This window comes from Phoenix dactylifera, chromosome 13 (genome assembly GCF_009389715.1).
Source record: "Phoenix dactylifera cultivar Barhee BC4 chromosome 13, palm_55x_up_171113_PBpolish2nd_filt_p, whole genome shotgun sequence".
Classification (NCBI taxonomy): Eukaryota; Viridiplantae; Streptophyta; class Magnoliopsida; order Arecales; family Arecaceae; genus Phoenix; species Phoenix dactylifera.
Genome location: NC_052404.1, coordinates 9,891,606 through 9,905,030, shown reverse-complemented (window position 1 = coordinate 9,905,030; position 13,425 = coordinate 9,891,606). Strand labels below are relative to the sequence as shown.

The 13,425-nt window shown below is 39.3% G+C and overlaps 1 protein-coding gene and 1 long non-coding RNA gene across 2 annotated transcripts; one reads left to right on the top strand and one right to left on the bottom strand.

The window, feature by feature from the left end:
* The first annotated feature begins 2,510 nt into the window (after nt 1–2,510).
* On the top strand, nt 2,511–8,450 carry LOC103706700 (acetylornithine aminotransferase, mitochondrial). Its single transcript, XM_017842693.3, has 3 exons — nt 2,511–3,569; nt 4,797–5,231; nt 7,598–8,450. Exons 1-3 carry the CDS (start codon nt 3,129–3,131, stop codon nt 8,135–8,137), a joined length of 1,416 nt encoding a protein of 471 aa, XP_017698182.2. The 5' UTR covers nt 2,511–3,128; the 3' UTR covers nt 8,138–8,450.
* Nucleotides 8,415–13,407, bottom strand: LOC120112902. The gene is made up of 2 exons (XR_005514566.1): nt 13,098–13,407; nt 8,415–12,735 (listed from the first exon to the last, which is right to left on the bottom strand). It is a non-coding gene; the product is annotated as an uncharacterized LOC120112902 (long non-coding RNA).
* Between the last annotated feature and the right edge of the window lie 18 nt (nt 13,408–13,425).

The following is a 13,425-nucleotide window of genomic DNA, read 5'->3' as shown; positions in this document are numbered from 1 at the left end:
TATTTTGAAGAAGTGAGAGCTGCAAAGTTTAATGCTGAACGATCAAGTGAGAAATCATGAGGCGACTGTTTAAGAAGAGATGGGGAATGTTGCCAAGTTCAATAAATATTTCTTGAATATAGATGGCCGCATTAGCCTAGCGGTGGCTTTCCATTGCTGAAAACATAGAGCAGTCTTCATTGCTTCAGGCTATTTTTATGTGTTTATTGGATATCATCAATACTTACAGTCCTACCGTACGTTAAGCAAAGAACATGAAAGGGAGAATGAGCCAATTCTGCTGTCATACTTCTACAGGGCGAGCCCGGGGAATGGTGCCCATCACAAAGCATTTTCCTGATCTCATTTTCAGGGCCTCTACAGAGATATCCATACTAGAGCAAATCAATCAGACTAGGTATGTTACATAAGTTGTTTCTCATTGAGTTTGAGCAAACCCATTAAACTCATACTCGTACCTACAACCATTGACAACCTTGCATCCATAGCCAGTAGCAAACTAAAGCCACCAAGTTCAAGCCGGGCCTCGAGTTGTTATCAGTTATTTATGGGGTTATATATCCTGAATGCGATGTGAGGTAAAAGGACAAGGCCGAAGCCCGACTAGTGGAGAGATGAGAGGGGGGAGAGCTATCACTGGTAGTTGCTCTTCCTTATGTCTCCCGTCCATGTTTGCAGAACCGCCATGGCCAACTTCACCACAGTAAAGACAGAAGAGGAAACCTTAGGACACTATAGATGGAATGAAAGGAGATGGTTCTTGACCGAGCCCAATCAAACCCGACCAATAACTTGTTGGGTCTTTATCTTTTTCCTTTCAAGCCCGTTTGGTTTGCAAAAGAGGCAAAAAAAGTTTGCTCAATAGAAAAATAAAAAAAATATTTTTTACTTGATTGGAGTTTTCAAAGAAAAAAATATAAAAGTAACCGTTGTAGTTCAAATTTGCCCTGTGAGTGACCGCACTGGAGGAGTCGGAAGAGCTGCCAATCGAGAATGAGATAAGATGCCACCTTCCATGCGCCGACATACCTGCACAAAGCCTTACTGGGTTTTCCGGTGAGTGCCCTCCGATGCTTAAGTTAACGTGAAGTATTTGTTTGCTAAAAGTTTTTTAAGTGTTACCTGATGAGGCTATTTAAAGTCCCTGCAGAGGTGCCCAGGTAGCGGAGGTGCGGCCTATCCTCATTATGAGAGGAGATGGTGTTGGCCAGGTTGCACGCAGCCACGGCTTGCTTGAGGCATACAGTTTGAGTTGTCCCTACGTGCGGTATGGCGCTGGTATGCGCCGTAGGGCATGACCCTTGTCAGCAGGAATGGCTGGGGCAGCAAGACGTAGTCCTTTATTGACGTGTCGCGGCGTGGCCATCAAGCAAAGCATAGTGTGGTGAGGTTGCCGTAGGGCATGACCGCGGTGTGTACTGGCCGAGCTTAGCTCGACCTTTGGCAGGGGTCGAGTTCGACTTTGCTCGCTTGGCTGGGTGCTGAGGTTGATCCGACATAGGGGGCCACGACAAATATTCGATGAGGTTGGCTCGGTAGGCATTGAGGTCGGGCCGACTTGGGGGCCACGATATGTTTGATGAGATCGGCCTGGCGAGCCCTGAGATCGGCCTATCCTCTTTGACTTGAGGTCTGCTCAGCAGAGCGCCTCCTTGACTTTGAGGTCTGCTCAGTAGAGCGCCCCAAGCTCGGGCCGGGGCTCGTCGTCGCATAAGGTGCCCCGAATTTGGCCGGGGCGCATCGTCATATAAGGCGCCTCGAGCTCGAGCCCGGGACGTCGTTATAGGCACCAGAAGAGGTTGCTGCAGGTCGTAGTGGAGAGATCTGGACGAGGTCGGCATGGCCTTCGACGATGTTCGAGGTTGGACCGGCTCTAAGCGGGACCGAGATCCCGCTCGGTCGGCGCCGAGGTCTACTTGGCCAGAATGAGGTGGTCCTGTCTTGAGCTGGACGATCCATTTTGCCTCCTATTAGTAATGTTCTTATGAAAATAAAAATCATGAAAAAAAATTCATGGAGGATATGAGAAAGCTACTTTTCTACTAGTTGAAAATTAGAATTTTTTTCAAAAATATTTTTAAACCATCAAAATTTATAGATAAGATTTTTTTTAAATTAAGTATATAATAGATATTTTATATAAATTTTTTTAAAAAATAGATGTCCAGTTAAATATAGGCCATTCTGAGGCGTGCTATAATTTTTTCAGACATATATTCTTAAAAATTATTATTTAAAAAATATTTTAATTTGGAAACTGGAGGTGTCTGTTTTTTTATTTTATTTTATTTATTTTATTTTAAGATCCGTATGCTTCATCACAGACCCGATCGATAAGAGGAGAACATTTGTCCACCTTCAAGTTCTCGGACGATGGATGGCAGTTTCTATTACTCCAGGAGTGCAAAACTTTAAAGGCGGTACTTTTGTTTTTTCTGTATTTCGTTACCAATGTTTTTTTAATTAAACTGATATTTTGACTAGTATTGAGTATCTGACCGACGAGTCGACGACCGCGTTCTGAAATTATATCTTTTTCTTTAAAAAAATTATTTTTTGCGAGAAAATAGGGGCCTGCGAGGTTCCATCCCTCTCGACCTGCACTCCCCCGCGACTCTCTCGATATGGAAGCGTTGAACCGGAAACTGCTCTTCTTCTTCGCCCAAAACCCTCATCTTTTGGAAACCTCAAAACCCTAAATCCCATCCTTTTTCTCGTTCATTAGTTTATCCCTCGAATGATATTTTCAGGCCTTTCATCATTGCCGCATATTCTCTGGGAATCGCTTCTTTTGATCCGTTTCCCATTCTTAGGGCATCCAATCTCGAATTTATCCTCTTCTTGATTGATTTCAATTTCCTTCTCAAGGACGCGAATCGTTTATAAAACCTTCTTTCCTTTGGTCATTCATGGGTGGGGAAAAACTGAGAGAAATATAGCTTGGAGGGCAAAAGTTTGATTTTTTTTTGGAAGCAATTTCTTAGTTCTTAGCTAAATCCCGGTTTTGCATCAATTGAATCGAGTATTTGTAGTTTGTATCAGATTGTCCTCGAAGTTTTGCTCTGATTAGTTTAATTAGGGAGGAAAGTTATTGAATGTGAAGCCTTTTTCCCTTTTTAGGGACAAAGATGAATTCTCTCCAACTCCAATCCTTTCAGGCCTCTTCCATTTCCTCAGCAACCGACCTCCCTGGCCTTTTTAGGCTACAGAGGGCGAGGAGGGTATCATCAGCTGGACTCCGTATTCCGCGCGTTTCCTCATGTCTCGCTTCGGAAACAAAGAAGAAGGCAGATCCTTCAAGCTCTGGGAAGCCGGTATCCAAGGAGACCAAAGAGGTCATGGAGACAGAAGGGAGCGTCTTTGTGCGGACATATGCTCGAGCACCTTTGGTGTTGAAGAGCGGCAGAGGATGCAAACTCTATGACGTTGATGGAAGAGAGTATTTGGACATGACGGCTGGGATCGCGGTCAATTCTCTCGGGCATGGCGACCCGGACTGGGTGAAGGCGGTGGTCGAGCAGGCCAATACTCTTACTCATGTCAGCAATGTCTTCTACTCAGTCCCTCAGGTAAGGCTTTCTGGCCTTGGAAAGGGTTTTATTGGCTGCGCCAAAATCTGGACTTGATAGTTATATATGAACAGTGATATATTCGTATGTTACACCTTCCAGGTATTTGATAAAAGGGTGCTACTGTTTCTTCATGAAAGGTTTTCATTTGTTGTTACTTGTGGACTGCATACCATATTTTGTCAATTTGGTTTCTTAACTATCAGGTGCATTAGGTTTCTTTGGATGTTTGAGTATGCATAACGGTACCTGGTCTTTCATTTTTGTCAGCCAAAGATATTAATTTTTTGCTTAAAACTGCATGACTAAAGCCACACTGTGAATAACATGCCTGATTCCATCTATTCAGGGCTACATTTGTAGAAGATATGTCGATAAATAAGTGCAATGGAGGTGAGAGTATGATGTTTAGTTAATGCAGGAAGTATCTGCTTGGAACAGGTTAGGCTGAGACAGTGCTACCTCTTCTGTTGGTCTATAGGCTTAGTGGTGCCAAGAGAAATTCCAAGATATTCCATGGAACAGAAGCTCCCTTGTTTTAATCACAAAAGTTTTTTTTTTCCTTTCCTTTTTTCTGTGGTGATGGTTGGGTGGGGGTAGCAGGGTTTGGGTGGGTAGATGAGCAGGGGGGCCTTCATCAATGGGAATTAGCTTTGTAGTTTAGGTGCAGATTATGCTTCTATATTTTAAGTTTGTAAGTCTGAGAAATTTTCATGATATTCCAGATACTGCAAGACTCTTTAACCAACAAATATGGCTGCACTATTTGTTTAATTAATTAAGAAGGCTGCATAATCTACAGCCACATTTTGATCACATTTATATTGCATAAAATAGAAACTATTTTATGAATGAAGAACTTGTATCTTCTTTTTGGACATCTTTTGTTTCCTTTTTCTGAGTATATTTTTTTACCTTCTTTTAGTTGCTGTTCATGACCGTGTTTGGTTTTGCTGTTAATAAGTTGATCCTCCTGCTTATCCTGCATAAAGACATAAGTTAATATGCAATTCCTTTGAGATACTTATTACCTTATCCAGATATTGGTGAAATAAAATATAACACCTTTGAGGAAATCATAATACAACTGTCTGCAACATTATTATCTTATGCGGGACTGTCGATTAACAAGTAGTGGTTCCTTTTTTAAGTCCTGTACGTGCTTTTCAGTTTACTGGCAGTTAACATGCATATATCATGTGGCATGCATATATCATGTGGCTGCAGGTGACACTTGGAAAATGCCTGGTGGAGTGCTCTTTTGCTGACCGTGTTTTCTTTTCAAACTCTGGGACAGAAGCAAATGAAGCAGCTATAAAATTTGCTAGGAAATTTCAAAGATACTTACATGCTGATGAGAAGCATCCTGCTACAGAGTTTATTGCTTTTACTAATAGTTTTCATGGAAGGACGATGGGTGCACTTGCCCTCACTAGTAAAGAACAATATAGGCTACCTTTTGAACCTGTCATGCCTGGGGTCACGTTCATAGAATATGGGAATATTGAAGAATTCAAGAAAACAATAAAATCTGGCAAAACAGCAGCAGTTTTTGTGGAGCCTATTCAGGGTGAAGGTGGAATATATAGCGCTACCAAGGATTTTTTGCAGACGCTGCGTACAGGCTGTGATGATGCAGGAGCTCTTCTGGTTTTTGATGAGGTATGCAATTTAAGTTATTGCTTTATATAAATGCTTACAATCTTTCTTTTTTTGCTTATTTGATTATCTTCATGTTACTGTTTGAGCCATTAATGCTTTGTGCCATCACTATGACCTGTTTAAATATATTAGGTGTTGTAGCTAACAAATACTTTTCTTTCTAGGTTGTGCCATCTATTGTACTTTTTGAAAGGTTATGATAGGCTAATCTTTATATCTGGTAACCTGAGGTTTGCAAATTTTTAGCCATAATGGATAGAACCTCTACAGCAAACCATTCTTTTCACTAAATAGAAAATGTGCATCATTTTGAGTGCTATATGAGAAAATTAACTTTCTTCTTTCTTTTCAATAGGATTGATTTTTAAAAAAAAGAAAAACAAGATATTTAAAGAAACTAACTTATTATTATTGGGCGTGGACGTATGTAATGGGAGATTCTTACTTTTTGGCAGATGTTTATCTGCCACTGTCTGTAGATTTGGCATACCCTGATGGCAGTGTTATTTACAGATTGATACTTGATCTGCTAGTTTATATCGATTGGTTAGCATTTTCATAAAATTACTTGTCAGAAAATAATAGTATAAATCACTAATTTTTGTTGCCTCGCGACATATAATTTTCCGAGAGAGCATTAAAAAATGCGAATACTTTTGAGTTCCTCCAATTGCTACTGGAGCCATCTTTTGTTGGACTAGTATCTAATAAATATAACAGAACTGCCTTATCAGTTGTCAAGTTTACCTCATATCTTGGCAGTCTGATTAAATGATGTAAATACAGAAGACTGAGACCTTATGCTAACAAGGAAATATATGCCATACTCATATCTGGATTAAATGTTAGGTAGAATTCACCATTTTGTGCCATGAAAATTTTAAATTAGTAAAAGCAAGAGTTCAGGTTTGCAGTTATGTACTATACTCATATGTAGATTGGTGCTTCCTTGTGACATGTCATTGTGCATAAACTTGCCTGGAGAAGAGTGAAAGCAAGCAGCCTATAGTGGGGTTGATTGGCACTGCTCAACTTGCAATTACCATCTTGTCTGGGTAGCTAGTCATTTGCTGTTATCATAGTTGTACCTGACCTGGTTTTGGAAGTTAGTTCTATTGTGACATCAGATCTTGTCTCCTTCCTTCTCCATCTGGGCTCTTGCCAAATCTAGGCAATTCTGGTTGTTTCCTGTTCAGTCACATAAATTGCGTAACCAACAGGGTCGGGCGTTCGCCTCCAAATGCCCGTTATGGTTTCATGGCTGAACCCTCTTCTCCCTAGAGTAACTGTCAAGAATTTGGTACCAATTTAGAGGATTACCAGTCATGAAATGTTCTCGAACTTTGATGGATCTCTCCTTGATCTATGTATGACTCTATGTGAACGGAATATGGCTTGTTGGTTAAGGTTTTAAAATGCAGTGGTCTGGCTGGCGTCATTTCCAATTCTAAATACCTGATCGTGCCTGTTCAATGATGCTTTTCTAGGAATTCCAATGTGAATGGGTACCAAAACAATGCCCTGTAGCATGGGTGGAAAGTTGCAAATCAAGAACCCAGGTTGTTAGGTCAGTATAATATTCATGAGACAGATTAACTTATTTTTGGTGATTTTATTATGTTATTAGATCTTGGCTGGACATGTTAATTTTGACACTCTCTTACAACTAACAATTGTAAGTTGTGCTCAGTGGTTATCAATTAAAATTAAAAGGCTATTCATTTCTGTACCCAAAACAAGGGGAGGGAGGGAGAGAGAGAGAGAGAGAGAGAGGATATCTGCAGAAAAAAATATCATCCATTGGCCTTTATATTTTTTATATATTTGCCAATCTTTTATCAATATTTAACTCATCGGGCTTGATATTTGAATGTGGCCTTAAGTAAACAACTGGACTTGAGCAGTTATGATAATAGGATTTGTGAAGGTTGAGTCCTATTAGGTGAGATAAGGTTGGCAAATGGTGGCATCTTCTGCAAAACCACAGGAATATAATTAGGGACGCCATACTATCAAATTTACCTATAAAAAATGATATGCAGATAGCTGTTTTGTTTCTGTCGAGAACAACTACAAATGGACAATGGGATGGTCATTTGCATGATATGTGGCAGTCCAGTTGCCATCATACTTAGAATGAAGTTTTGCTTAACCTGCTTGCCCAGATCATTAAACTCTGAATATGTTGTGGTTAAATAATATGAAAATTGCCATGTTCTATCATGACAGACCTTGGGATTTGTTTTATTTGTCCTACCCTTTCATAGTTCTATTTTTAATACTACTTGCCTGTTAGTCTGGATCTGTGAAATCTAGAACATTTTCATCTTTCAATTAATTTTTCCATTTTTATTAATACTATGCAGATCCAGTGCGGGTTAGGCCGAACAGGTCACCTCTGGGCCCATGAGGCATTTGGTGTGACACCTGATATAATGACCCTTGCCAAACCCCTTGCTGGTGGTCTACCAATTGGTGCTGTCTTGACAACTGAAAGGGTTGCAGCTGCCATAAGCTCTGGGGACCATGGAAGCACTTTTGCCGGTGCGCCTCTTGTATGTCATGCTGCCCTTGCAGTGCTGGATAAAATCCGAGAGCCCAGCTTCTTGGCTGGTGTAACCAAGAAAGGCCTCTACCTCAAGGAACTATTGATTCAGAAACTGGGAGACAGCCAACATGTGAAAGAAGTGCGTGGACTTGGGCTTATTGTTGGGATTGAGCTCGATGTGCAAGCTTCTCCTCTTGTCGACGCATGCAGGGATGCTGGCCTTCTGGTTTTGACAGCTGGGAAAGGAAATGTCATAAGGCTGGTACCTCCACTGATCATATCTGAGAAGGAGCTGGAGCAGGCAGCTGAAGTTTTAAGGGAATGTTTGCCTGTACTTGATGCTAATATACCAAATTAAGGGATAGACCCGGCAGGCTTGTAGAAGTTCTGTATTTTTAATTTGGTTTTATTCTTGGGAGGGGAGGGAATATGCAGTGCAGATGGTGGAAACTGAACTCTGATCCATGGAGTGACCATTGTGATCCTATGCATCCTAGTTGACCATATGATTATGGCGCTAAATATGCAAATGAAGTAGCAAAGTATTAAGAATCCTAGTATGTTAATTCTACAGATGATTATTCAGCCAAGTAATTGCTGGTACTTGACATTTGTGGTTGATACTTTCAGCTTGATTTATATGTGCTAGCACTCGTGATGTTAATATGTAATGCTGTCACGAGCCTATGTGCTTTGCTTCTGTTCTATTATGTAGATGCATTTATCAACACAAAGTCTCTCTGTAATGTGTGTTTTCTTAGTTTCATGATGGCATTTCTTCTTTTTACCAAAGTCTTAATTTTTTTGTCACCAGCCAAGCACTGAAACTTGTTTTGCCATCCTGGATCAACAAAGTTGCCCGGACAGGCGGCTGCTAAGCATGAGCATTTTTTCCGAGCACTGCATGCTTCCAACTTTTTTATTTCTTGTTTTTGTATTCTATTTAGATTGCATATAACTTACATTGCTATTTCGCAGGTGTGATGGGTAGCAGCAATCTTATAATGATACGTTTTAGTTAGATTGGCACATACAATTCAACATGACAGTGCATCAAATGAATGTTTGTGATCCCATCATGCAGTGCAAATGACTGATTTAGAGGTACTGTGTATTCAATGGATGATTTTGATCTCAACAAATATTTTCATTCAAGCATGTACTCAATAGATGGTTGTGCAATTCCAATTGTTTAAAGGCATTTCCGTAAATTGGCAGAACTGACCATTACCAAGTAAAATAAAACTAATTTGTAAAATATTAACAAATATCAAATATTGTTCAAAAAGAACACTATATTCTTCTATGAAGAAATTTTATATAAAGTGCTCAAAAATTGTACAGTCTAGATAAAACTATAAATATATTTTTAATTACTTGATGCATAGATTAGGGATCTCCAAATTACATAATTTTTAGTGTGTAAATAATTTAGATATAGTAAATTATTATTCAATATAGATTTGATTGGATATGCTTGGAGATCCATATGAGTGTAGCCTTATATAGCCTATGTTTCGATATGAAGTCCAGTAATGAAAAATAGGGATCTCTATTCTGCTGCATTTTGTGTTTTTCCGTACCTTTCAAAGCTACTCTGATCGCCTGGTGGGGATATGTTACGTTTTCTTTTATGATGTTATCAACGATCCAGATTCTCATTACTTAATTGGTTTGCCCAGGAATGGTTCTCATCTTATAAAAGGACATAGATGCTGAATCTGTGTCTCTTTATACTTCACGAATCGTGATTAGTGGGACCATTGATCATATTGTTAACTCATATGGATGGTCGATCCAGTAATCTGGAAAACATGGACAGCATTAGCATAGTGAGTGTGAACTAAAGGATGAGAGTCTCTGGTTCTGGCAAAGTTGGTGCCTAGGGTAATATTATCATGTAGTGCAGAGCATTTGAACTGTAAATGATTCATATACTTCTGAGGTAACCATGAAAATGGATGCGCATGAAGCAATCTTTTTAAAGAGCTGCCCTACTTCATCTAGCCTACTGCGCAATGGCTTCGTGTACTGTTCTAGAGAATTTAATGGAAAATTCACACCAAAAGATTTAGTGGTAGTGTAACAACTGGGGCCTGGGGTCCTCAGTCCTGATTAATTAGGTCACCTTCAAGTTTCAGTGATTGAGGTTACAGATCTTCTTTAAAGGTTCACTCAAGATTAATCAGTCCATGTTCATGTTCTTGAAGAGTATGAGGACAAATGGGCCAATCCTGCTGCATTTTGATATCTACTCCAGTTCCCAATAATTTTCTTAGTATTCTTATGGTGGTGGAGAGTATCATATTTTTCCATATGACAAAAGGGAAAAGTCTAAAGAAGTTCCATATATATTAATAATAATTTGGTACAACAATTTTTTTCATTGTCAAAGATTACCATTGCCACATGATTGCTTAGGATATAGTGTTTTTAATTATCAGGAGTCTTCTAATTGTTCACCTTCCCTAGCTTAATTGATAAGGTAGTAAATAAGGTGTCTTAGGAAATAAGGTTTAGTTTTCAAAGCCTGCAACTGGAAGAATCTTCTCACACATTTTACTGTTTTTAGTGTTTTGGAGTGTTGAGACACAACTGCAATGGAGGTAAATGGGTATAGCAACCTGAACTGAAACTGATAAGGGTGATTTGAGCAACGCAAGGAGTTTTCTTTCCACCCTTCTATCATAACCAGAATTTTAGTGACTATCAGAACAATATACTGAGGTTTATCTTTGGCATTGAGGGTGTCTGAATTGGCTTTTCATGCTTATGATGACATCCTGGGTCAGCGATAGACAACCATCTGATGGAGATAGTTCTGATAGGCAAATTGCCAAGGCAATCTAAGGTTAAAAAAAAAAAAAAGAGAGTAGGTGACTGAACACAGGTTATGATCAAGATGAAAACCCATTGGAGCGAGGATTGCTTCGAGATCAAAGGACTTGTTATGTCTGCCTTTATCAGGGCAAGCTTGGTAAGGTCTTTTTGTCTATTTATCCAGTACCACATAAGCATGATCGTAAATGTGTCGTTCTTTTATATTTACCTTGTTTTTTAAGAACTCTTTTTGGGTGAGATTATATTATGGTGAGAATGAGGTTGCAACATCAATAAATTATTTGTTTTGTTTTAAGGAGCCCAAAGAGCAGCATACCCTATCCTTTTTTTGCAATTTCGCACTAAAACTATAGTTTTAGCCATTATTGTTGTTGATTGATCTTTTTTTTATATAACATAAAGAAATACAAGATTCACCTGCTGCCTTGGTCCCACTTGATGCATGGAGTGCAGTCAGTCTGCGTAGAATGCTTGCTTGTTCACTGCATGGTGCCTATAAGTAGGTGGTTCTTCTAATGTGTACATCTAATCTCTTTCATGTATCTTTATAGTATTTACACAGTCTCGCTTGTATTGATTTTTAGAAATCTTTTAAAAATTAATCCTATTTATTATTGGTAAGCAGGGGAACATCATCTTTACTTTCTTATTCAGCTAAGTATCATCATTGTTACTGCTCCAGTTATGTTCAATAAAAGGCTCTTGCATAATTTTAACAATGAAGTTCTCAGAAAAGACTAACCAAATGTTTGAAACCAGAACATTGGCTCAAGGCTGTAAAGATTTTATACTACCTGCATTTAATGGAATTGTTTGGTTTCGGATGTCTCCAACAGCAGGTGTTCAAGAATCCCTTTGTTACCATTTATTCAGTTACCAAACTGATTGGATCTTCCTCATAAAGGCCGTGGAACAACTGATCGATATTGGTTCGTTGTGATGGAGCAGTGTCAGGTGGATGTGCCAAGTGTTTCAAGTGGTCTTTTCTCAGTTGCTGCAACATCACCTGATTCAGAACTGATTGCGACTCAGTAAAGAAAACATGGAACATCGAGAGTGGTCAGAAGGATTTAGAGAGAGAGAGAATGAATCTTCAGCTCCTAGTCCGGTACGTGAAGTTTAGTTTAATGAGCAATTCTACGCTATGATAAGCCTGTATCCGAGGCCATTGAAAGCTTGTTGTAGGACACAGGTCTCAACAAGAAGTTCCTCCATGCGGCAAGTAGAGCAAAGGGAAACATGATGGGATTGGAGATACGCTTGATGATGCTACTGCTGCAGTGTGAAACTTTGAGGAAGGATTTTCCAGAATGGTAAAGAACTTGTTGAAGATAAAACTCTGTTACCCAAAAAACAAGATAATACTGGTCACCATAAAGACCAAAGCACTGGTCAAATCACTAAAGTAGAGTTAAAAAAAAGTAACCCTCATCCATTTGACTGCCATATTACTTGTCATAAATTGAGAATCGATTAACATATATGCTGTAAAATTTTTCTTATTCAGCTGTATGACAACTTGTGCTCGTCTTCAGTACATTGTATGACAGCTCTCGGTTGTATTTGTTCTTCGTTTGAACTTCTAATGTTTTCTTGTACAATAGCAGTCTCCATGATTGTCTCCAGATTCTCATTTGTTAGTGCAGACTACTGAATGCATATTGGCAACTCTGATGATCATGAGCAGATCCTTCCATCGAAAAAGAAAGATGCATATTGGCATGATAATAAATTTCCCGAACTTCTTTGGAAAGAAGTATAGGGATTAGAGCTGCTGTCCATTACCCACAGCACGTCCATATGCGAATGTTTATTTTGGCATCACTGAGCTTATTATCTTGCAGTGTGAGAGGATCAAGGGTCATACATGTGCATCTTTGAGAAGGGAAAAAAAGAGAGAGAAATTAAAATTTACATCAATAAAGGAACAAGAAAGCAAGGTAAAATTATTTGCCAATATTCCTCTCCTGCTGGGCTAATGGTGAAAGGTAGTGATCTTTTCTTCGGAGGGGACAAAAGAAAGTTGGGCAATTTTTTGATTCATCTGAAGATCAATCTTGACAAGAATGGGCATCTCCTTCTTTAATCTGAAGAGTAATCTCGACAAGAGAAGGGCTGCTAAGGACAATGGAACATTTAGTATGGTCACAAAGGATGATGTAGTTCGCCACTTCATAATTTACAGAACGAAATCTTCAAATCTACTTTTTTAAATCAAACGTAGTCTTGACTACTAAAATATGTAAACAAAAGGATTTACAACATGAGAAGGGAAAGCTGCTCGAATTATCTAACTGTAATTATTCTCATTAGTGCTTTTCCTTACTTCATATCACCCAAGTAGAGAAGCATGGCCATCTAAAAATAATATTTACACCTTTATTTCTGTATCATAAAATCCAATGCAATCATTAAACTAGAGAGCCATAGTCACCCAAATCCTTAAAGACACCACACGGTGAGGACTTCCATAATACCATCTAAGCGATGCACTGGTGAGTGGGGCGAGGGGGTCGCTGGATGTTGCAGAAGAAAAAGGCAGCAGCTGTTCCGAGCAACTGGGTCAGACTCTCGAACCTGAACATGATCAATGGCTGTCAAAGATGGGCCTCGGATATAGCAGTCAGCTACCTTAGTAACTTAAGGTGGCTGAATCAAAAATTGATCCTTGTCTTCGATATAACCCTCCATGAAAGAAACATATAACACTTCGCGAGAGAGCAGGTGTAATAGTGAAGAGTAGGAGAGATGAAGCTTTCAGTTGGTACGCTAAGCTTTCCATTTTGATGTAAATGAGCTCAAAAG

Bases quoted from the DNA above. Each gene is read 5' to 3' on its own strand.
- LOC103706700 (XM_017842693.3), top strand. From the start codon at position 3,129: ATGAATTCTCTCCAACTCCAATCCTTTCAGGCCTCTTCCATTTCCTCA. The intron at 3,570-4,796 runs GTAAGGCTTTCT...ATGTGGCTGCAG, and splicing joins TCTTCTACTCAGTCCCTCAG to GTGACACTTGGAAAATGCCT. The intron at 5,232-7,597 runs GTATGCAATTTA...AATACTATGCAG, and splicing joins CTCTTCTGGTTTTTGATGAG to ATCCAGTGCGGGTTAGGCCG.